We start from the raw sequence: 21,570 nt of genomic DNA on the forward strand, positions 1-21,570 counted from the left end.
CAATTTAGCCCGAAAATTCCTTTCCCATAGAAATCCTCTCACGCCCGTGGAGCCAACGGGCCCACGGATTAAAGCAACAGGATGGCTCCCATAATTCTTACTGGTTTCCCACAAGGCCTCACCCTCCACTTGACCAAAGAACAGCTTCTAGGAAAGTACTAACTTTACTACAGGAACGAAAGCCCACGGTCTGGCTCCTGGAGGGCATCTAGCAGTATGTTTCGGGTTGAAAGTCTGGCAGGTGTGGCAGTTCTTTACTGCTGCCTTTGCAGTGAGGGTTAGCCCTGGTCCAGCAGCGTTGAACGGTATCCATGAGTTTGTCCCTTCCCCAGTGGGTACACTGGTGTAAGATTCTGAGGTGTTTTGGTACCCAAAGTTTAGGCATTAGGAGTCTCTTATCAGGGAGGTACCAGATGCCATCTTGCAAAGAGGCCCCTTGCTCTTTCCAACCCTCTAGCTCCTCTACGGTTGCTGTCTTATACATTTGTTCAAAATCAAGATCCGAAGGAATTTGAGCTCCTTGGAATTCGTTATCTGGTGATAGGGGCTGTAGGGCTGCTTCCTGTGCTATATGATCGGCACAGTGGTTTCCGACCGAGATTGGGTCCTTTCCTTTGGTGTGGGCTTTGCAGTGCACTATGGCTATGGCCTCGGGGAGATGTATAGAGTTCATCAGGCGTTCGACTAAATCGAATCTGGGTACCTGCAGCTGTCAGGAAACCCCTTTGGAGCCAAATCTGCCCTGTAGCATGAACCAGTCGGAAACAATATCTTGAGTCTGTATAGATTGTAATTCTTTGTCCCGCCCCCAGTTCACAGGCTCGGATAAGTGCAATTAGTTCAACAGCCTGTGTGCTATATTTGGCATGGATGGGGCGTGCTTCTAGGATGTCAGTGGCAGTCACAACTGCATAGCCACTCTTACGCTCTCCTCCCACTATCTTTGAGCTCCCATCTGTATATATAATGAGGTCTGGGGCCTCCAAGGGGAGGTAATCTAGGTCTTCCCGTGGTTTCTCAGCGTGACGAACTACTTGGGAGCAATCAGATAGATAGATAGATAGATTTATTGCGGCCATAGGCCCATATCAAAAACAATACATCAAATTTTATCCATAAACAATACAATTTAAACAGTTCCAAGTTAAAACACCCATATAGAACCAATTTTACTTCAGTTAAGTAAACACTATACACAATAAGCTCCCTCTATGTAAACCGCAATTCAGATCCATCAGATTTTGGGGGGTATGCGTCTTAGTTCTGGCACTTATTGATGGTTCTTAAGTTTAGCTAAGCTCTCAGAGACATACAGTGATCCATTTCTCCTCTTTTGAAATAAAACATTAATCAGGTATCTAGCGACTGCAAGGGATCTACTTGAATCTTCGTCGTTTAATAAGTATATTATTTGGGCTTCCTGAGGACCGTCAGCAATTCTCGATAAATATGGGGCCAGAAACTTGGACCGTGAAGCCGAATGTAATGGACAACAGAAGATTATATGATATAACGATTCTATAGATCCACTTTTACAGTCACAGAGGAGTGAGATCTGTCCGTTGGAGAGTCTGATACCCCAACACGTTTGATGGGAAAGCATTGAATCTAGCCTTTATAAAGGCATACCTGTGCGTCACCACAGATAAGGTAGTCAAATAAGATGGAAGTTTCACTGGTGGTGTTAAGCCAAGGTTTATCGGTGAACAGGTGCCACCCCCTGTCGCAATATTAAATTGTAAATCCATCTCCTCTAATTTGTGAGTTATAATTCTTTTGGCAGAAATTAAATCCAATTTTAATAGTTCAGATGGAGATAGTCCTAAGGACACAAGTTTCCCATGTATTATTTTTGCCCAGGGGCTAGGGAAGTCATCTCTCCAGAGACACTGTATCAAGTGGAGATTTGGAAGTTTATGCCATAATGCCAACCAGTAACAGAGGATGCATTTCCATAATGTGGTTTCTAGAGATGTAACATTTAGTTCCAGTCGTATAGCAGTATTGCTTACACACCTGGGTAATTTTAGCAACCTTCTTAAAAGCTGGTTTTGGATTACCTCCAAATGGGTTAGGTTAACAAAGGACCCCCATAATGGGATTGCATATGCTATTGTTGCAATCACCTTTGCCTTGAAAACTTTTAACACTGATGGAATATGGAAAGCCCCATCTGAAAAGAAAAAACGCAATAGCGCATAGGAAAGGGCTTTAGCTCTGTTTAATACATATGCAATATGGACCTTCCAGCCGTGTTGTGTTGGAGAAAGACTCCCAAGTACTGAAATTTAAAGACTTGGTCAATAGCTTTTCCGTCTATTCTCCAATTATAGGTTTTTCGACTCTTGGTGAAAATTAGGACTTTGGATTTAACATGGTTAATTGTAAGAAAATTTGATTTACAGTAAGCATCGAAAAATTTTAATGCCCTCCTGAGGCCGACTCTTGAGAAGGATAGGATCACTGCATCGTCTGCGTAGAGTAGAAGGGGGCAACGATATTGGGCAAGACGGGGGGCGTGGATCGTTTCTTGAGACTCTATCAGAGGCGCCCTCATATCACTTATAAATAGATTAAAAAGGGTTGGAGCAAGGATACATCCTTGACGAACACCTCTATTGATAGTTACTGAATTTGAGAGGTCGTCGGCCGGAGTGATTCTCACCCTAGCGGCCGATCCATCATGCAATTTAGTTATTAGCCACAAAAGTCTTTTGTCTATTCCCCATCGGGCTAATTTTCCCCAAAGTAATCCTCTGGGGATGCTGTCAAAAGCGGCCTTTAAATCAATAAAGGCCGCACAAAGTTGGCCTTTATTTGGGGAGGAATATTTCCGGGCAAGGTGGTATAAAACTAAGACCTGATCAACCGCTGACTGATTCGGTCTAAAACCAGCCTGTTCAGGCCCAATCAGGTTGTTCTCTTCGGCCCACTTCGTAAGCTAGTTAACAAGAACCGTGCATATATTTTCCCAATTAATGACAATAAACTGATATTCCTGTAATTTCCCGGATCATCTGTCAAGCCTTTTTTATGAATTGGAACAATAATCGCATCCTTCCATATTCTTGGTACCTTCCCACTGTTATTTACGGCATCAAAAGTAGCGGTCAGGATTTTCGCCCACCAGTCTGCATGAAGTTTTATAGCTTCCGCCGGGACTAGGTCAGGACCGGGGGCTTTTCCGATTTTAAGATTAGAAATGAGTCCGTGGATTTCTTCCGGGTCAGCGGGTGGCCAAAGAGGGAGCTGCTCAAAGACTCCATCGATTGTATTAATATTAAGGTCTGGTAAGGCAAAATAGTTCCTTAGAAAGGATTCCCAAATTGGGGCAGGAATAACTGTTAAGGGGTATGTTTTAGATTTTCTGTTAACCAGCAGCCAGAATTTTTGGGAATTACGGGTACTTGAGGCAGCTATAAGTGCTTGCCAGCGGTTCAGTTGCCATTCCTGTTTGGCCTTTTTTTTGCACATATTTGTAAGCTGATTTTGCCTGATAGTACTCCTTGGGAAGCGTAATCGCCCCTGAGGATTTGTAATCATTATAAATAGCACAGAGATGTTGTTTGGCTTGCTTGCAATTACGGTTAAACCACGGTGCACCTGTCTTGGAGTGGGCCCAATTTGCCTGGTGGGTTGGGACAATAAAGAATGACGTTAGGTCACTCAACAGATTGGCAAATAGATTAATAGTTTGGTCATGTTCATATGGGGTTATGCCAAGGGCTGAATAGGTTTGTATGATCTCCTGCTGAAAAAATTCAGAATATTTTTGAGCCTGCGTTACAGACCACTCTATACCCTTCACTCGTAATGCCATATTAATACCCTCTACCGGGTTTTCTGCGTTAGTATCTAATTGAGTTGGATGACTGTGCTCGTCCCCATGCCAGTCTAGGTCAAACGTAGCAGCTAGTGGAAGGTGATCACTATACTGAATATTGTCAATCTTAAAAGAGAGAGCTTTCGAAATCAAGTCACTCGAGGCTAAAAGGTAATCTAGTACACTGTTTGATTTTATGCCTAGGTGGGTATACTCCCCCGGTATATCAGGGGGGCAGGAGCCATTCAGGGGTACTAAGTTTAAGCGAATAGCCATATGGTAAAGAAGTACTCCAGCCTCGTTTACTTTAGAGTCTTTTGAGGCTCTCCCTAAGGCATGTCTCAAATCATAATTGTCGAGGCATGGAGCAGTCCACCATTTAGCTTTAGTTAAATCGGCCCAATTTGCTGCTATACGTGCGTTAAAGTCACCACCAATTAAGAATTGGCTATTGGCATATTTGACTCGGCATGATACTAAATGATCTTCTTCTTTTTTTTAAAAAAAAATCTTTTTATTATTATTTTCCAACAAATATTAAAACTAATCCACAAACATAACAGAATACCAAAATACATACAGACAAAAAATACATATAACATAAATAACTACATACTATATCTTTAATCTGACTTCCTCCCACCACGGTTTGAGCTGTATTCCACTATTATCTTCTGCAGTGTCCTTTTACAACCATTGTCTCTTCATCGCTGGTTTTATATTACGCCTACTGTGATTTTAATGTTTCCTAAATTCGTTTCCATGTATAAAATAAATTTATTCCAATCATTAATAAATTTGGAATTTTTCTGATGCCTGATCTTCTGTGTCATCATTGCTAGGTCTATATATTCAAATAATTTGGTTTGCCATTCTCTAATTGTTGGGATATTAGGTGTTTTCCAGTTCTGTGCCAACAATATCCTGGCGGCTGCCGTTGCGTATTGGAATAAGGTTTGGTCCTCTTTCTTAATCTCATCTTCCACCATTCCTAAAAGGAAGGCTTCGGGTTTTTTAGGGAAGGTGTATTTCAAAATCTTTTTTAATTCCTCATAGATAAGACCCCAGAATCTCCTCACCTCTTCACACGTCCACCACATATGATGAAAATCCCCCTCTTTCTTTTTACATTTCCAACACATTTTGTCCCCAGTCTTAAACATCTTTGCCAATTTCGCTGGGGTGATGTACCAACGGTACATCATCTTATCCATATTTTCTCTGAGTCCAACACAGGCTGAGAATTTCATATCCTTGTTCCAGAGTTTTACCCACCTATCATAGTCCAGGTTGTATCCCAAGTCTATGGCCCATTTGATCATGACCTCTTTAACCTCTTCGTCCATGGTGTCCCAATCTAATAATTGATTATACATTTTGGATAGGAGTTTCGTATTTCCTTCTATTATCTCTACCTGGTATTTGGATTTTTTCTCATTCATTCCTATTTTTTTATGTTCATTCCATAGGGCATTGATTTGGTGGAACTGTATCCATCCTGTTAATTTATCTTTTAGCTCTTCATAGGGTCTGATTTTCCATCCTTTATCCAAATTTACCAAGAGGTCTTCATAGGTCCATCTTTGTCTTTCCATATTTAGTTTTTTAGTTGCTAAAATATTAATTGGTGATAGCCACCAGGGGGTGTCCTTTTCAATCAGTCTCTTACTTCTATTCCATACTTCTAACAGCGCCCCTCTAATTATGTGGTTGGAGAATCCCTTATGGACCTTTTCTTTATCGTGCCATAAGTATGCATGCCACCCGAATCTGGCGTTAAATCCCTCTAAGTCCAAAAGGTCCGTATTATCCAGGACTATCCATTCTTTGATCCAACATAGGCACGAGGCCTCATAATATAATCTTAAATTCGGGACCGAGAACCCTCCTCTTTCTCTTCGATCTGTAAGCAACTTAAATTTAATTCTAGCTCTTTTGCCCTGCCAGATAAATCGAGACAGGGTCCTCTGCCATTCCTTGAACATTGTTGTACCCCTAATCACTGGAATATTTTGAAATAGAAATATCAACCTTGGGAGGATACTCATTTTAATAGCAGCCATTCTTCCCTCCCAAGAAAGTTTTAGTCTGCTCCAGCTATCTAAATCTTTTTTACTTTTTCTCCAAGTTCTGTTATAGTTATCCTCCACTAGATTTATATTTTTTGTAGATACCCAAATACCCAAATACTTCACCTTTTTCACTACCTTTATCCCTGTTTCCAACTCTAGCTTATCCCTTAAATCTTCAGCCATGTTCTTTGTCAGCATCTTTGTTTTAATTTTGTTTAGTTTAAATCCGGATAGTTTCCCAAATTCTTCCAATAACTCTAGAACTTTGTCCGTGCCTTTTGTTGGGTCTTCTAATGATATTACTAAATCATCGGCATATGCCTTTAATTTATATTCTTTTACCCCAATTCTAATTCCTCTTATTTCCGGTGTTTCTCTTATTTTATTCAAAATAACTTCCAGGACCATAATGAATAAAAGAGGGGATAGATACTAAATGATCTTCTAATATTTCCCATCTATCATGCAGTTCAAGGGACGAACCCCCTGGCGGGAGGTAGACATTGGAGGTTAGCAGTGATACTTCCCCCCCCCCCCCCGACATCAACCCGGATAAAGCATAAGGGGGAGCAGTCAAAACTAATGAAAATTTAAAATGCAGGTTCAGTGAGATACCAATTACTAGACCACCTTTCGGTCGTCCTCCTTTCTGGGAGGGATAAGCTGGAAGGGATAATAGGTCAAATCCGCTTATGACAATTTCACCCTCCTCCCAAGTTTCTTGCAATAGAATGATATGAAACGAGTTGATATACGACTGAAATTCTGGGTCACATTTTTTCCTACGCCAGCCTGCTATGTTCCAACAGAGGATCGATATTGGTGGTTTTCTGGGTTGTCCGGCTAACCGTCATTTAAATTCTTGTGGGGGGCTCTTAGGCAGCCAGGACACTCCCTTAAAGAAGTCCGTTATTTTCCTTTGCTGAAAGTTGTCGTCCTGGTGTGGTGAGACTTTTGCTCTGGTGCGCACCGGTTGTGGGGAGTCTTTTGCTCTAGTGCGAGCCGGTTGTGGCACGATCGAATCACGAGGGCCAGAATTTTGGGGGGCAGAAGAGAGTTAGCATCCTGGTGGGTAGAAATAATATTTGGCGTTTTTAACTGTCGGGCCCAACTAGGCTCTGAAGAGGCTCCTGCCAAGTCTGCTGGAACCGTCCTTTTTGGGAATCTAACCGCTACACTTGTGATCATTTGATTTATATGTCCTGCTGGGTCTTCAGTCCACTCTGTGGTGACTCTCGACACTGTAGTGTCTTCCTCACGTAATTGTTGGATTTTTGGTGGACAAGAAAGCGCTGGAGAGGCCTGACTTGGAGTGGCCACTGCCGTCTCGGGTCGTGGATGGTCTTCGATGTATGTTGATTCCAAGTCTGGCATGGAGGGATGAAGGTTAAAGAAACTGGAGTTCTTGTTGAAAATGCACTGAAAGGGATATACCAAGAACTCTGGCCACAAGTTTCAATATAAGGAATAATTCCTACTCAAGAGTTGAAATGAAAAACGTGTATATTCTGCTAAGAATAACAGTTTGAAGCTAGTAGTAAATTTAAATACAACGTGTAAGTACGATAGTTTTAAGGTAATAGTAAATTTGGACACAACGTTTAAGTACAGAAATAATGTAGTTTCAAATATGCAGTCCAAAACGGAGTATCCGGAGTGTGAATCAGATGTATGACTCGGTAGTGGTGACCAGGACAGGGCCCTGTTTCGGAGTAGACGCCTTCTTCAGCTGGTAATATCAAATAATATGTCAAGATAGATCAAGGTGCTTCAGTACCATAAATCATAAATATAATAAATTATATACATTCTAAGGTGTGTTAACACATATCATGATATTTGGTTCCATACCTCGGTTTTTTGAGGACTATAAATCTGTTGGAAGTCTATATCATTTAATTCTTTTATGTTTCTTTTTCGACATGCGTCTAGAAATAGGAATTTCCAAGAGTTATTATTTCCAGTCAAATTATTTGTGAAAAACGGACATCAGGTCAGTGTTTTCTCACCTTAGATAATTGAATCCAAGTTTTCTTGCGTTTCTCTGTGTGTTTTCTATTAGGGAATGAGATCATTGTCTTATATATGTGTCTGTGGGGGAGGAGAATAGGCTCTCCCTTCTTAAAGGTGTAAACAGAGAAGGGATTTAAAGTCCAAGGTCATCTATGGTGGTTTATTAGAGAAAAGAATTGTAGTCTTGATGTTCATTCAAGCCATTGGGGGACATCGTTTCAAATAAATGAATATATCGTGCTTCCTGTTGTAACAATAGTCTATCAATATTTCTCCTGGTATATAAATCTACTTTTGGTTTCCAAATAATAAAGAAGACAAAATCATCCTCCGTATGTTTTTGTTGTATATAATGTTCCACCATTGGGGCTTCTAGCATTCTGTTACGGATCCGTGATCAATGTTCATTTATGCGTATTTTAATTGGTCTGGTGCTTTTGCCTATATATATCTTATGGCATGGGCACATCCATGCATATACGCTATTCTTCGTGTTACAGTTACTAAAATGTTCAATCTGAAACTTGAAGCCAGTTCGTATGTTGGTGAACTCCTTTACTTGTACTAGCTTCAAACTGTTATTCTTAGCAGAATATACACGTTTTTCATTTCAACTCTTGAGTAGGAATTATTCCTTATATTGAAACTTGTGGCCAGAGTTCTTGGTATATCCCTTTCAGTGCATGGAGGGATGAAGGGGCAACGATTTATCCAGGGAGATGTTATCCTGAGTTCCATTCTTTGATCGGTTAATCACGGAGGGAACAGAGAAGTCGATTAGAAGCAGGGATGAGTTACCAGCGTGAAGGGGAGGAGAAGAGTCTGCCTCCAGCAGTGAGACCTTCCCATCCAATGCAGAAGGCTCCTTATATGCTGGGTATTGGGGAATTGCTGTTTCCACCTCCATGGGGCATGGCACCGCTAAATTAGAGTGGGTATTATTCGTAGAAACTCCATTGCAGGCGATACTAAGGAGCTGAAGTTTAAGTAAGTCTAGCCTATTTATAATTTCTTGTTGTTCCCTCGCTGGTAACTCTCCAAAGGAGGCAATAAGCTCTCTTTCCTCCTGGGGTGTCAAAGAGTTACTGGCACAATCGTAGTGTTTAGTTGTAGGAGTGGAGGTATTTTGGGACTGGCCCAGACATGGGATGTACAGCCCTCTTTTGTGCTTCAGGACGGGAAGGTTGTACCGTCTCCTTGATTAATCCCTCCGCTAGGAGGGGTCTAATTATGGAGTCCGTGAAGACTCTCGTTGGAAAAATGCCATAACTATTCAAAAACACTTTTTGCTTAATAATAAGAGAGGGGATTTTTGCAGAGTGGAAAGCCAGCATCATTCTCTGATATCTGTTCTGGTGGATTAATGGAAGCACAGCACAAAGATCTATTTGTGATGTCTCGAGTTTTAGAAGCCATCTGAGGTGCTCTTAAGTCCCATGTAGCATTGCCCAACTTGGGTCCCTTTCCCGGAAGGTTAGGGAAATCTTCCTTGGATGTAGAATCAGGGATTGGCGATTCAGTGAGGGGTTGAGATTGTATTTGCAGTTTTTCATACGATCAGTGTTTGGTGGCGCTTTCTGCCGGCACAATGGAACATCTACTGCCCCATCTTGGGCTGTCTGTACCAGCTGGTCATCCAGTTTTTGCTGAAGGCTATGCAGCTGAGAGGATAGGCCGTCAATTCTCTTAAATATACAGTTTAGCGTTCTAATTATTAGATGGAGTTGCTCACAACCTGTGCAGTCCGCAGATTCGGCTACCAACACCTCCTTCGGATAGGGACCATCCCCATTTGTGTTACCATTAGTTTTTCCAACTTGTAGCGTCTCAGGGGCCTCATCTTTTGATGTTGTTTCAAGGGCAGTTAGAGGATCGAAACGATTTTGAATTGCTATTGAGTAGGTACCTTTCTCGGGGCCTCTCCCACCTTTAGGTGAACCCTTCCTTGATTGCTTAGGCCTCGGAGAGGATAATGCCTCGTCAGGGTCTCTTGGGCGTTTTCCATGGCCCATAAATCAATTTTGCAGGGGAACCGTCTTGAGCACTGTGCTGGGGAGCTCCTTAAATCCTTTAGACTTCCTCACAAGAGTACTACCACTACCAGGGGAATGGTGCCGTAAAATTACTCACGGTAAGGCAACCAGTTCAAGCCTCTTCCTTCCCCTCTTCCTTGTTCCTAGGATTTTTGAAACAGCCTGGTTCCAGCAGTCGGGCAAACTTCACTTCGCAATAATGCAGTAAGCTAAAAACTAAAAGGAAAGAGCTGGTCGACAGGGCAGAGGATTTATGCCCCGGAGAACCTTTCACTTATCTCTCCCAGTTAGGGAGGCGGCGGCAGTCGTGGTGGCGAGTCCGGGGGGTCGGAACAACCCAGATAAAACAAAAGTGGAGAGATATTAAAAGACAGCCAGCACAGCCAGCAGATCATTAAAACTCTCAAATAAAAACAAAGGAAGATTAAAAACCACTTAAAACCACTTAAAACTTTGATGAGGGTAACCGAAATTACTTGGTAACTACCTTCGTCGCCATCTTGATTTTCTCTCAGCCACTTTCTGGGAGCAATCATGATGTGGTGAGCCGTCATCAGGGAGGGGTAGGAGAGTTGCGGGGTTAAGGGAATTCACCCTTTTGATTGTTACATTTGAAGGGCTGAGGAGGATGGCCTCATACCTGTTTAGTCTTTGTATGGTAAAACGTTGGCACCCCTGTAGGTTAAGGAGGGTGGCTACAGCATGAGGGACATTTCTAGTCAGGTCGTGCCCTAACACAGTCTCTTGTGCCTTTTCCAAAAGTAACGCTGCTGCTGCCACTGCTCTGAGGCACCCCACGTTTCCCATGGCAGTGGTATCTAGTTGGAGGCTATAGTAGGTAACTGGTCTGTTTCTGTCGCGAATTCCTCGCGGCACTTTTAGCAGAATGCTCAGAGTCCCAGGTTCTTTAGTGCAGTATTGTTTAATGTGAGCTAAATATATATACGAATATCTACAGAAGCAGTTCATATAATCAGACAGAGTACCTGCACCTTGGGGCTGTTACCGGAAAATCCGAGGGTTCTCTTGGGCAAATGAAGACACCAACCAGAGCAATTCAGAGCAAAACAGCAGCCAGTAGGCTCGGTCTTTATTTAGAAAAGGACTGTCGCGACAGGACTCCCACCGCCCACAAGGTGAAGCAAAATGGAAGCCCCGAACAAAGGGAGACCCTAACTTTTATTAGTTGCTAATCCCCTAAGCTACACCCTCAGAATTACATCATATTTACATCATGATTATATTAAAAATAGGAGGAGTCGGGGAGGGGCTGCACAGGTAATCCGAGCGTCCTGACACCTGGCCGGAGCCTCCTCTCCCCTCCCCACATGAGTCATGTACGAAAACAAAGGCGAAAGGCGAAGTTTCCTGCCCCCTGAGGGGAATCCGGCCACAGTTCTTTGTGAGGGTCCGCATAGAATACACTACGATATGCAGTCCATTGTATCCCTGATAGCCTTCTGTCTGAGCCCATCAGCGAGGGTTATCAAGGTTGTCACGTCTACTTGGAGGGAACGGAGAGTATGTGACTGCTCGGTGAAAGGATTATGGCCGCTTGATATCAGACCACCCCCCTTTGATAGTCCTTGCAATATGCAGCAGAATAAAAGTGGTCCGGTGAGAATCCGAGGTACGGCTGATTTTTAGTGAATTTATGAAGAATACTGTCCTTGAAGTTCAAAGCACTTTCGCCTTCAGGAAGCAGCTTGCTACATTTTGATTAAATCAGTCACGGTCAGTTGAACTCGGAAACTTTGTATTGAGAGCTGTCAAAGCAAGGGGAGAAAAGCGCCGGTAGCCTGCAGTACCTGCGTGGCCGCCACAAGGGGCGCTGTTCACTAACGTTGATTGGCTGAGGCGGCCGCCGATTGACCCAGAGTTCGGTCGGCCGGTCTACTCGCAATAAAGATAGGGCGATGCGGAGCACTATAGCGGGAAGCTGTCAAGTTAGCGCTTCCTTATTTACGGAAGGCTTTTAAGGGATGGCCCTCTAAAGGGACATCTCTAGGGTCAGGAAGGGGAGATGCGTGTAGGTGTGAGTGTGGTGCTTGTGTAATACACGTGTTAGTGAAAGGGGGGGTGATTTCCGGCGACAGGGCAAAAGAAGACTCCACACTCATCTACACCACTCCACCACCACTACTATTGAACAGGCTTTACTTTTAAACCGGTGACAGCCAATCACATTACTGCTGAATCATTCTGACCCAGCACTACCACAGAGAGTATTGCATCAGCCTGTTGCAAACTGAAGCCTGCAGACTTACTTACACAGCATCCTGTGAATCCCAACAGTTTCTTCCTTGGAAGGGCTGTGTGAGGACATCTGAAGCTACCCCTTTATTTTCATGTACAAACAGGGAGAAGGGCAGCCGGTAGTCAGGGAGTCCAAGGGCAGGTGAGGATCTTAATTCTCGCTTGATGGATTCAAAAGCTTCAAGTGCCCCTGCAGGCCATTCGAGTTGTTCTGGGGCGTTGTCATGGGTCATGGCAGTGAGGGGACGGGTGAATTCTCCATACTGGGGAATCCAGGTGCGACAGAACCCGCTCATCCCGATGAAGCCTCTAAGTTGTCTTTTTGTCTTTGGAAGGGATAGTTTTGTTACAGCTTTTATCCTGTCGGTGGAGAGGGCACGGGTCCCTTCCTCCAAGATATGGCCGAGGTATTTTACTTCTTTCTGGCAATATTGTATTTTCTTTGGGGATACCTTATGTCCTTTGTACGCCAATATTGTGAGGAGAGCTATGGTGTCCGATTTACAAGATTCTAAGGCCTGCCCACATAGTAAGATATCATCAACGTATAAAAGGAGGGCGGAGCCTCCTGGAAGAGTGACATACAATAGGTCCTGGTGCAGTATGGCGGAAAAAATCGCTGGGGATTCTACGTATCCCTGAGGTAGTCGTGTCCATGTTAACTGGCCGGTTTGCCAAGCAAAGGCAAAAAGGAACTGACTTTCTGCATCCACAGGGATACTGAAGAAGACAGAGCACAAGTCAATGGCTGAATAAACTACAGTTCCCTCCGGAATTGTGCTCAGGAGGTGGTGAGGGTTAGTCACTATGGCGTGTCAGGGAATAACAAAGGAGTTTACAAGCCTTAGGTCCTGAACTAAGCACCATTTTACGGGATTTGTGTGGGTCTTACGGACAGGGAGTAGGGGGGTGTTGCACGGAGAGGCACAAGGAACTAGAAATCCCATTTTTAAGAACTCCTCAATCATTGGGGTGAGTCCCTCTATTGCTTCTTTTGGTAGCGGATACTGTCTGGTGCAGGGAAAAGGCAAATCCTTCCTGTAATTTACCTTTACTGGAGTTGCAGACTTCAAAAGTCCAACTGACGTGGATTTGGTTCCCCATAGCCAAGGGAGGACCCCATTCAGGAGTTCAAGGGGGAGGTCGAGGTTCTTGTTATCTTTTTTAAAAAAATCATTTTTATTGAATGATTTTATGTTACAAAAAACAATACAGCCATACTACCACTAAATATAATTAAGAAATAAAAATTACATACATCGATATTTAGTTTGTTATTTGTTATTTACAGTCTTATTTCCTCCCAAACATTGCACACAACAACACACATATGTGCAGACACCCACACACTCACACAAAATAAATATTCCCCCCCTTTTATCTTCCAAAATCTTTTCTTCAACTTTGACTTCCTGTCAAGTCCCTTTCCATATATTTTATCTTACATTTGAATGTACACAAAACAATAAACCTTTCTATATAATTTTTCTAATACATTCTCAAAACATAATAAATCCTTAATTGTTGTCCACCTCCTTTTAGTTCCTTTATCACTCAAATGCTAGCGCGGACTCAAAACTATTATTGTATTTTTGAATATATCTTCTATAACCATCCCATTTTTTCCGCAAATTTTTGCTTTGAGTTTCCTCTGAGTTTACTAGTCAGTTGAGCCGTCTCCACCAATTCCTGTAATTTGATTTGCCAATCTGTTATTTTTGGAGCCTCGTGATCTTTCCATCCCTTGGCCACAAGTATATGAGCCGCTGCGGTTGCATACAAGAATACCTCTCTTAGATTTTTTGGGATCTCTTTATCTAAAATAATTAATAGAAATGCCTCCGGTTTTTTAGTAAAAGTTATCCCCATCATCTTTTTTAATTCTTGTTATCAGCCTCTTGTAAGACCCCTTGAAAGTTGAAAATTGACTCATTGGGCATATGTAGGTAAATTCCCTCCTGGCCACATTGGATGGTGGCATTTAACTTGCAAAGCAGATCCCTTCCTAAGAGATTGACAGGGCTAGACGTCAGCAAGAAAGTGTGTTTAACTGACAAAGGTCCGACTGACACTTTGGCGGGCTTGGAGGGGAGCAAATTCGGGGGATTCCATCTAGTCCCATTACGGTCCTAGTTCCTTCTCCTGGGCCCAAGTGACTATTGGTAAGGGTAGAATATATGGCTCCTGTATTGAGCAGGCAGTCATAGGATTGTCCATCTATCTGCATGGTGCAGATAGGATCAGAGGAAGATAGCTGTAAGATTGGACAGAGAAAAGGAAAAGAGGCAGGATCTGCTTCTGATTGTCAGTAATCACTGTATTCTTCCATCACCATCTCATGGGAAGAGTTTGCAGAGCGATTTGGGTGGTTGAAAGGATTATTACTATTAGGTGGATTCCTGGGTCACTGTATGGGAGGAGGAGGTGCCATCTGGGTTTGCACTTGAGAGGGTCCATACATAGGACCCTGAACTTGGGGTTGGTTGACTCTCTGTATTCCGGTCTCAAGGTCTTTGGGTCTCTATAGTCTGCTCTCCTGGTTCCGGGCTCCTGGAGGCCGGTCAATAGGGGGCAATATCTTTTTATATGTCCCATCTCATCGCAATAGAAACAGGTGCGCCTATCTGGCTGTTCATACCCCCTTCCTTTTTGCTTTTCCCTGCAAGGGGGAACCCCCTGTGGCCTAACCTAGCACTCGTGGGAGCTCTGGTTTTTGGTCCTTCCTTTTCTGTTCATCCCTTGAATTAAAGACGAATTTCGCAATGGAGAGGATCTCGTTTATTGTTTTTCCATCATAGCCGAGGTGTGCGTTTAACGCCTTTCGTATATCGGCCGTGGCTTGATCCTTAAAAAACCCTTTAACAATAACTTAGTGTTGTGGGCTCTCTGGGTCTATTCCATCCCACGTTTTGATTGCAGAACTATCGCGTGTAATAATCAGAGGGGTGTTCGTCGGGTCCTTGTAGGACGGCTTGGACTTTAGTCCAATTTACAGTCCGCTGTCTTGCAGCTTGTAAGCCATCTAGGATAGCCTTCTTGAATATCTTTAAGCCCAACATGCCATCGGTGGTATTATAGTCCCAGGCAGGGTCGTTGACAAGGGTTTGGGTTGTCAGTGGGGCCATGGAAGCGGGTTGGTCTGCTTGGTAGTCGGGTCTACCCAAAGCCTCCCCCGCTTTTACTAATATCTCCCTCTTTTCAGCTTCGTTGAAAAGGGCCCCCAGTAACATGTGTACGTCTGCCCATGTCGGGTTGTGGGTGGAGAAAATAGTAGCTACCTGTCGGTGGCATTTATCAGGGTCAACTCGGAGGGAAGGCATTTTATCTGACCAATTCATTAGGTCCGAGGTGATGAAAGGCTGATGGGTGAAAACCATACGCGGTGGGTCTCCTGCTCTGGCTGGGGGTATGGACAATGCTCTGAGGGGAAACACGTTCTCTACGTCTCCATTAACTAGGTTGTTTCTATTTCGGGTCCGACTAGATACTGGCCCATCCCGTTCCTCATCCAGTGGTCCCCCTTTAGGTAGGCCTTTTGAGTTCGGGTCAGCAATTTGCTTACCCGAACCTTATCAAGTCTTTACTCCATTCCTCAAGTCTTTACTCCATTCCTTCTCAAGTCTTTACTCCATTCCTCAAAGCATTTAACTTTATGATCAGGATCATTTGGAAGAGAAAAAGCATTTTGGGGAGTACACTCATTTTAATTACTGAGATTCTTCCCCAAAATGACAACTTTAACATGGTCCAAATCTCTAAATGTTTTTAAATTTCTTTCAAAGTTTTTTTTTTATAATTATCACTGAAAAGATTAATGTTCTTTGTTATTTCAGTTCGCAGATATTTTGCATTTTTCACTATCTGTAAACCCAATTTTTCCTACAATACCTTTTTCTCCTGATCCCGAATATTTTTAACCATGAATTTGGTCTTTGTTCTGTTTAGCTTAAAACCAGAGACCTTGCCAAATTCTGTTATCTTTTCCAGTGCTTTAGGGATACTCAACTCCAGATCTTCCACTGTTAAAATTATGTCATCTGCAAAGGCTTTCAACTTGAAAACCCCTTTTCCTGTTGTAATCCCTTTAATTTCTTCTTCCTTTCTCAGTTCCGAGTTGAGTATTTCCAAAGTTAATCTGAATATTAGGGTAGAGAGTGGGCATCCTTGTCTTGTGCCTTTTTCTGTGGGAATATAGTCTGTTTTCCTGCTATTAATTATCAGACTGGCTTGTTGTTTCTCATAAATAGCCTTTATGCCCTTGGAGAATCACTCTCCCATTGTTGATAGATCTATTACTTTTCTTAGAAATCCCCAATCTTAGAAAATTCTCGATTATAAATCAAGTAGTAGAATGGAAAATAAAAACTTAAGGCAAAAGAATTTGCTAATAAATCCGGGGAATTATTGGCTAGGCAATTAAGAATGGAACAGATGCTTCCCTAGCCTAGCACTCAGACAATTCTAGCTCCAAGATTGTCTGGTTTTAGCTTCGGACCGTCTCCTGCAGGCACTGCTCCCACTCCAGGTTCTCCTCTGGAGGCTCTCTCTGACCTGTGCTTGGCTGTCCTTCAGCTCTGAGTCCAAGGCACTGCAAAGAGAGGACAGATCCTGCAGTAGGAGCAGCAAAATGAGCCCGCCGTGCCCTTCTCAGGCTGCTGCTCACTCACCTGGCCTGCCCCTCCAGTTGCTGGTTGAGGGTCTTCAACTGATGAAGCTACCTCTCCAGCTTCTCCTCCCTCTAGACCTACTGGGAAGAGTTGCTGCGATCACTAGGCCTCTGCTGTTTTGGTTTCTTGAACGGAGAGTTAAATTAACTTAGTTTTTCTTTTATTGCTGTCCTATGTTTGACTCCAGCTCCTGACACAAGTTCATGGCCTGGTGTGAGAAGAAGGACATTCTCATGTCTGTCCTGAATTAACCTGCCTGCCCAGGTCTCCCTGGACTTTCCCTGAGTTCTAATATTGTGCGGCAGAGGCAGAGAAAACAGCAATCCAGGTCTCATTTCTTCCTCTCCACAACAGCCAGCGGTGACTACATTATATCCTTTATTAGGCATAGCAAACCACACATTATCAAACAGACACCGTATACAAATTGTGCAAAATACGAGCTCAACATAACAAGGTTTGTCCCAGTCAGATCTTTAACTCCAGAGAAAATCAATTTACATATATAACACAATACAACACTACCACATCACCGATCAATTAAGAACCACTAAATCTCTTTATAATGGCCCAGTCTTTCTACATGGACAGCACTCAAAAATTCAGCCGCTATTAAAGTAATTTGATCATTCCTGTCCGAGAGCAGGTCCTGAAGCATTGGTAGCATAGAATTGAGCCTGTTGAGTTGTAAGGCCTCTAATAATTGTCTTCTGGCATAAATGCCAAAATCACAAGAAAAGAAAATAATGCTCCAAAGTATCAGGTTCCTGTTTACTACATTTGCAGAGACGCTCTGGTTTTGGGAGAGCTACCCTAACCATTCAGGGAGAAGATGGTCTGATGTGGTCTGAAATATAGTCAGCAAAGCAGGCATCATCAGAAAGACCTGAGCCACAGGGTACCGTCCACCTCTGGGATGTCCTGTAATTTTGGTTTTGTCATCTCCCCCCCCCCCCCCCACTGTGGCTTGATGATGGAGTCCGGCACGTTTCCCTGCGCCCCACTGGACTCCCGTGGGTAGCTCACTGTCAGCTTCCTTCAGCAGAGTCTCCGCAGCGGTAGAAAACTGTTGCAATGTGTGTGTAATAAATCAGACTGTACGCAGCCTTGTTGCTTATCTCCAACAGTCTTTAATCGTGTAGAAAAACATCATAAATCAGCCAGGCGAAAGAGCGCACATCTTTCGCCTCTCGGTCAAAAACGAAAGAAGAAACACACAGAGAAACCACTCCCGTATGTGAACATAACCACGCCTCAGAATGTGAGACGTCACTCAGAACTGTTTAACCCTGTAAGTTCTGATTCTCTTCACAGGGTCCCTTCCAGGTGTTCTGGACAACCACACCTCCTCCTCAGCCCCAGCACCACATGGTCTTGCTTGCTGAGGGGTGCCAGGGGGCTTGACGTAGACCTCGAAACTTCCATTTCAAAAGTCCAGAAGCCTCATTTGTGTGGCTTCTTTCCATGGATTATAGCACACTGGCCACTACCTCCCAGGTATCACCAGTAATGTTTAATGTGCTGAGCTACTTCACCAACACAGAGTGTGCGCAGTGAATGGGGCGTAGAAATAAGAAAGCTACTCGAGCCTTTGCAGATGACTTGGTACTAACAATAGAAGAACCATTATCCAATGCTGAAGTATTAGATGAAATAGAACAATTCAGACAAATAGCAGGTTTTAAATTCAATAGAAAGAAAACTAAAATGTTAGTTAAAAATATGAATCAAGATTTGGTGGATATGTTGCAACAGCAGATTGGTATAGAAACAGTTAAAAAAATTAAATATTTAGGAATTTGGTTAACATCAAAGACTATAGATTGATTTCAAAATAATTATACAATGATGTGGAACGGAACTGAGAGATCTGGAAGTATGGAGAAGGATGAAACTATCTCTGTGGGGAAGGATATCTGTTATCAAAATGAACGTGCTACCAAAAATGTTATTTTTGTTTCAATCAATTCCAATAATCAAGGGGGCAGTGATATTTAAGGAATGGCAAAAAATAATTTCAAGATATATCTGGCAGGGGAAGAAACCAAGAATCCAATTCAAATTGTTAACAGATGTTAAAGAGGGGGCTTTGCCTTGCCAGACTTGAAATTATATTATGAAGCGTCTTGCCTCTGTTGGTTGAAGGAATGGATGTTGTTAGAAAACAGATTTGTTGGATTTAGAAGGTTGTGATAATAGGTTTGGTTGGCAGGCATATCTATGGTATAATAAATAAGTACAGTTTCAATTAACCAATTATTCTAACACATTCCTTCCTGCACCCGGTGCAGAAACTAGCTCCCCTTTTAATTAGGCAAAAAAATCAAGAGACCACAGGTGAAACCAACCTGGTTTCTGAGTAGCATTATTGACCACTTTCAGATAAAGAAAAACCAAGCCAGGTTGCTTGACTTAGACCTTGAAACTTCCATTCCAAAAGTCCAGAAGCCTCATTTGTATGGCTTCATTCCATGGATTATAGCACATTGGCCACTACCTCCCAGGCACCACCCGTAATGTTTAGTGTAGTGTCCCCCCCCCAAAACCCCACCCAATTAAATTTGTTGCCCCTTTCCCTGCCCCGCTTCTCAACCAATCGTTCCTCAGCGCGGAACAGTGCAGAGCTGGTAGGCGGGTGGGATGTTTGCAAAACCATTTGCTGTGGCTGTGAGGTCGATGTCCTCGGGGTTGTCGGGGGACTTGAGCGTGAAATGTTGCAGGATAGAAGTCAGGAAGACAAAGAGCTCCATGCGCGCTAGGCTTTCCCCGGCACAGATCCTTTTCCCTGCAGAGAGAATCAAGCAGCACTTTATGGCTTTAGTCTGGTGTTTGATGGTACAAATTTAATTTTATTTTTTTTAACAAATTGTTATTTGTTTTTGTGGCGATCACACAGGGCCCCCGGACGTTTGACGGTCTGTTGACCCTGTGCCACCACTGTGATTGCTTTCTTCGCTGCCACCAACCCGTTTCCCTTGGGTACTCACGGAGTCCAGACAGTTGTTAACATTAACAAATAATCAAGTTTATTTATAGGCATGGGCAAGCTTATGGTTTCAGTTAATTTTACTTGGCAGCTTCTTAATCTTAGTTCCTTAACTGTCTGTGGTCTGTGTGTGTGGTTTGGGAGCTGCACGGCCAGGGAAAAAACAATGCTATCCAGGGTTGTAAAGACTGCAGAGAGAATAATTGGGTGCACTCTTCCCACCTTAGATCAAATTATGCTTCCAGGGGCCATAAGAAAGCTGCAGAGATAGCGCAGGATAGTGCGCACCCCGGAAATGATCTCTTTCAGCTTCTGCCTTCTGGAAGAAGGCATAGGGTTATAAAGACCAGGACTAGCCGCCTGAGAAACAGTTTCTACCCAATGCAATTCTGGTTCTGAACGCAGCATAAAGGGTCTCTATAGTATAGTGTATTTTAAAATGGGGTTTCAGAGTTTTTTGGGGGTTTTTGAATGTTTTATGTAGTTTTTATGTAGTTTTTCAATTTCATTGTTCTGCATGGGACAATGACAATAAAGATATCGTATATCGTATATGCGTTCCTAACAACTTCAAACTGCTTATTCCAACTATCTATCTGACTCCACCTAACAACCTCTCACTCACAACACAACTCCACCAACCCACAGACTTAACCTCCCTCTTCCTTCTTCAACTCCCAACCCTCAACTGACTTCCGCACAGCTTCACTCTCACTCTAACTCCTCCTATCAGTTTCTCTCTGGCCAATCACATCACACTCATTTAACCCTTTCCTTATGACCCACCTAGGAGGCAAACGCCACAGGTTTTTCAAATTAAAAATTCACAGAGATGATGTTGTTGTTGTGGTTTAGTCGTTTAGTCGTGTCCAACTCTTTGTGACCCCGTGGACCAGAGCATATATATATATATATATATATATATATATATATATATAATATATATTACAGAGCTATATAAATAATTAAAACAAGATTCCAAGGAATCTCCTGGACTTCCATCCTCCCCTTTGAGGGTCTCATTATTAATCATTTCCTCCCGCATATTTTATGATACTCCAAATCATTTGCCTGTTCCATTATGCCCAGAATTCAACCTTAAACTACAAGTGATATTCTAATCCTACTAACATTTTTAACTGTTTACAATGGTCTTTTAAGATAAGTTGTAATTTTTCCCCATTCCTTATTAAAAATTTGGTCTTCCGATGGTGCAGAAGTTATCCCTCTACAGTGGTACCTCGGGTTAAGTACTTAATTCGTTCCGGAGGTCCGTACTTAACCTGAAACTGTTCTTAACCTGAAGCACCACTTTAGCTAATGGGGCCTCCCGCTGCTGCCATGCCGCCGGAGCATGATTTCTGTTCTCATCCTGAAGCAAAGTTCTTAACCTGAAGCACTATTTCTAGGTTAGCGGAGTCTGTAACCTGAAGCGTAGGTAACCCGAGGTACCACTGTAGATTATGAGAGGGAGATTTGAGGGATGAAATAGCATTTCAGTCAGGGCAAGTACCCCCACCAATTAACCTATGAATGCCTCCCTCCTGCCACCCTCAACCCAGTACCTGTGGAGAAGGGCATGAAGGCGTCATTCTTCTTAAAGCGACCCTCTTCGTCCAAGAAGTGGGCTGGGTTGAAGTTCTCAGGGTCACTGAAGCATTCGGGGTCTTTCAGCACAGAGGTCAGCAAGGGAATGACATCCGTGCCCTAGAGGCAGGTG

At 43.1% G+C, this 21,570-nt stretch overlaps 1 protein-coding gene and 1 long non-coding RNA gene across 2 annotated transcripts in view; both read right to left on the reverse strand.

Annotated features, from left to right (window-relative positions):
- Window positions 1-7,532: 7,532 nt before the first annotated feature.
- Window positions 7,533-8,448, reverse strand: LOC308484559. The gene is made up of 3 exons (XR_013989980.1): window positions 7,905-8,448; window positions 7,747-7,823; window positions 7,533-7,624 (listed from the first exon to the last, which is right to left on the reverse strand). It is a non-coding gene; the product is annotated as an uncharacterized lncRNA (long non-coding RNA).
- Window positions 8,449-17,047: 8,599 nt separating this feature from the next.
- Window positions 17,048-21,570, reverse strand: part of LOC308484225 (cytochrome P450 2G1-like) — a 34,681-nt gene continuing 30,158 nt past the window's right edge. The window contains exons 8-9 of the mRNA XM_081018984.1: window positions 21,416-21,557; window positions 17,048-19,649 (exon numbers count right to left, since the gene is read on the reverse strand). Of these exons, the coding sequence (XP_080875110.1) occupies window positions 19,468-19,649; window positions 21,416-21,557 (324 nt within the window). The 3' untranslated portion in view covers window positions 17,048-19,467. The remainder of the gene's footprint in view (window positions 19,650-21,415; window positions 21,558-21,570) is intronic.

Source organism: Podarcis pityusensis (assembly GCF_964106645.2).
Source record: "Podarcis pityusensis genome assembly, chromosome: 8".
Taxonomy (NCBI): Eukaryota; Metazoa; Chordata; class Lepidosauria; order Squamata; family Lacertidae; genus Podarcis; species Podarcis pityusensis.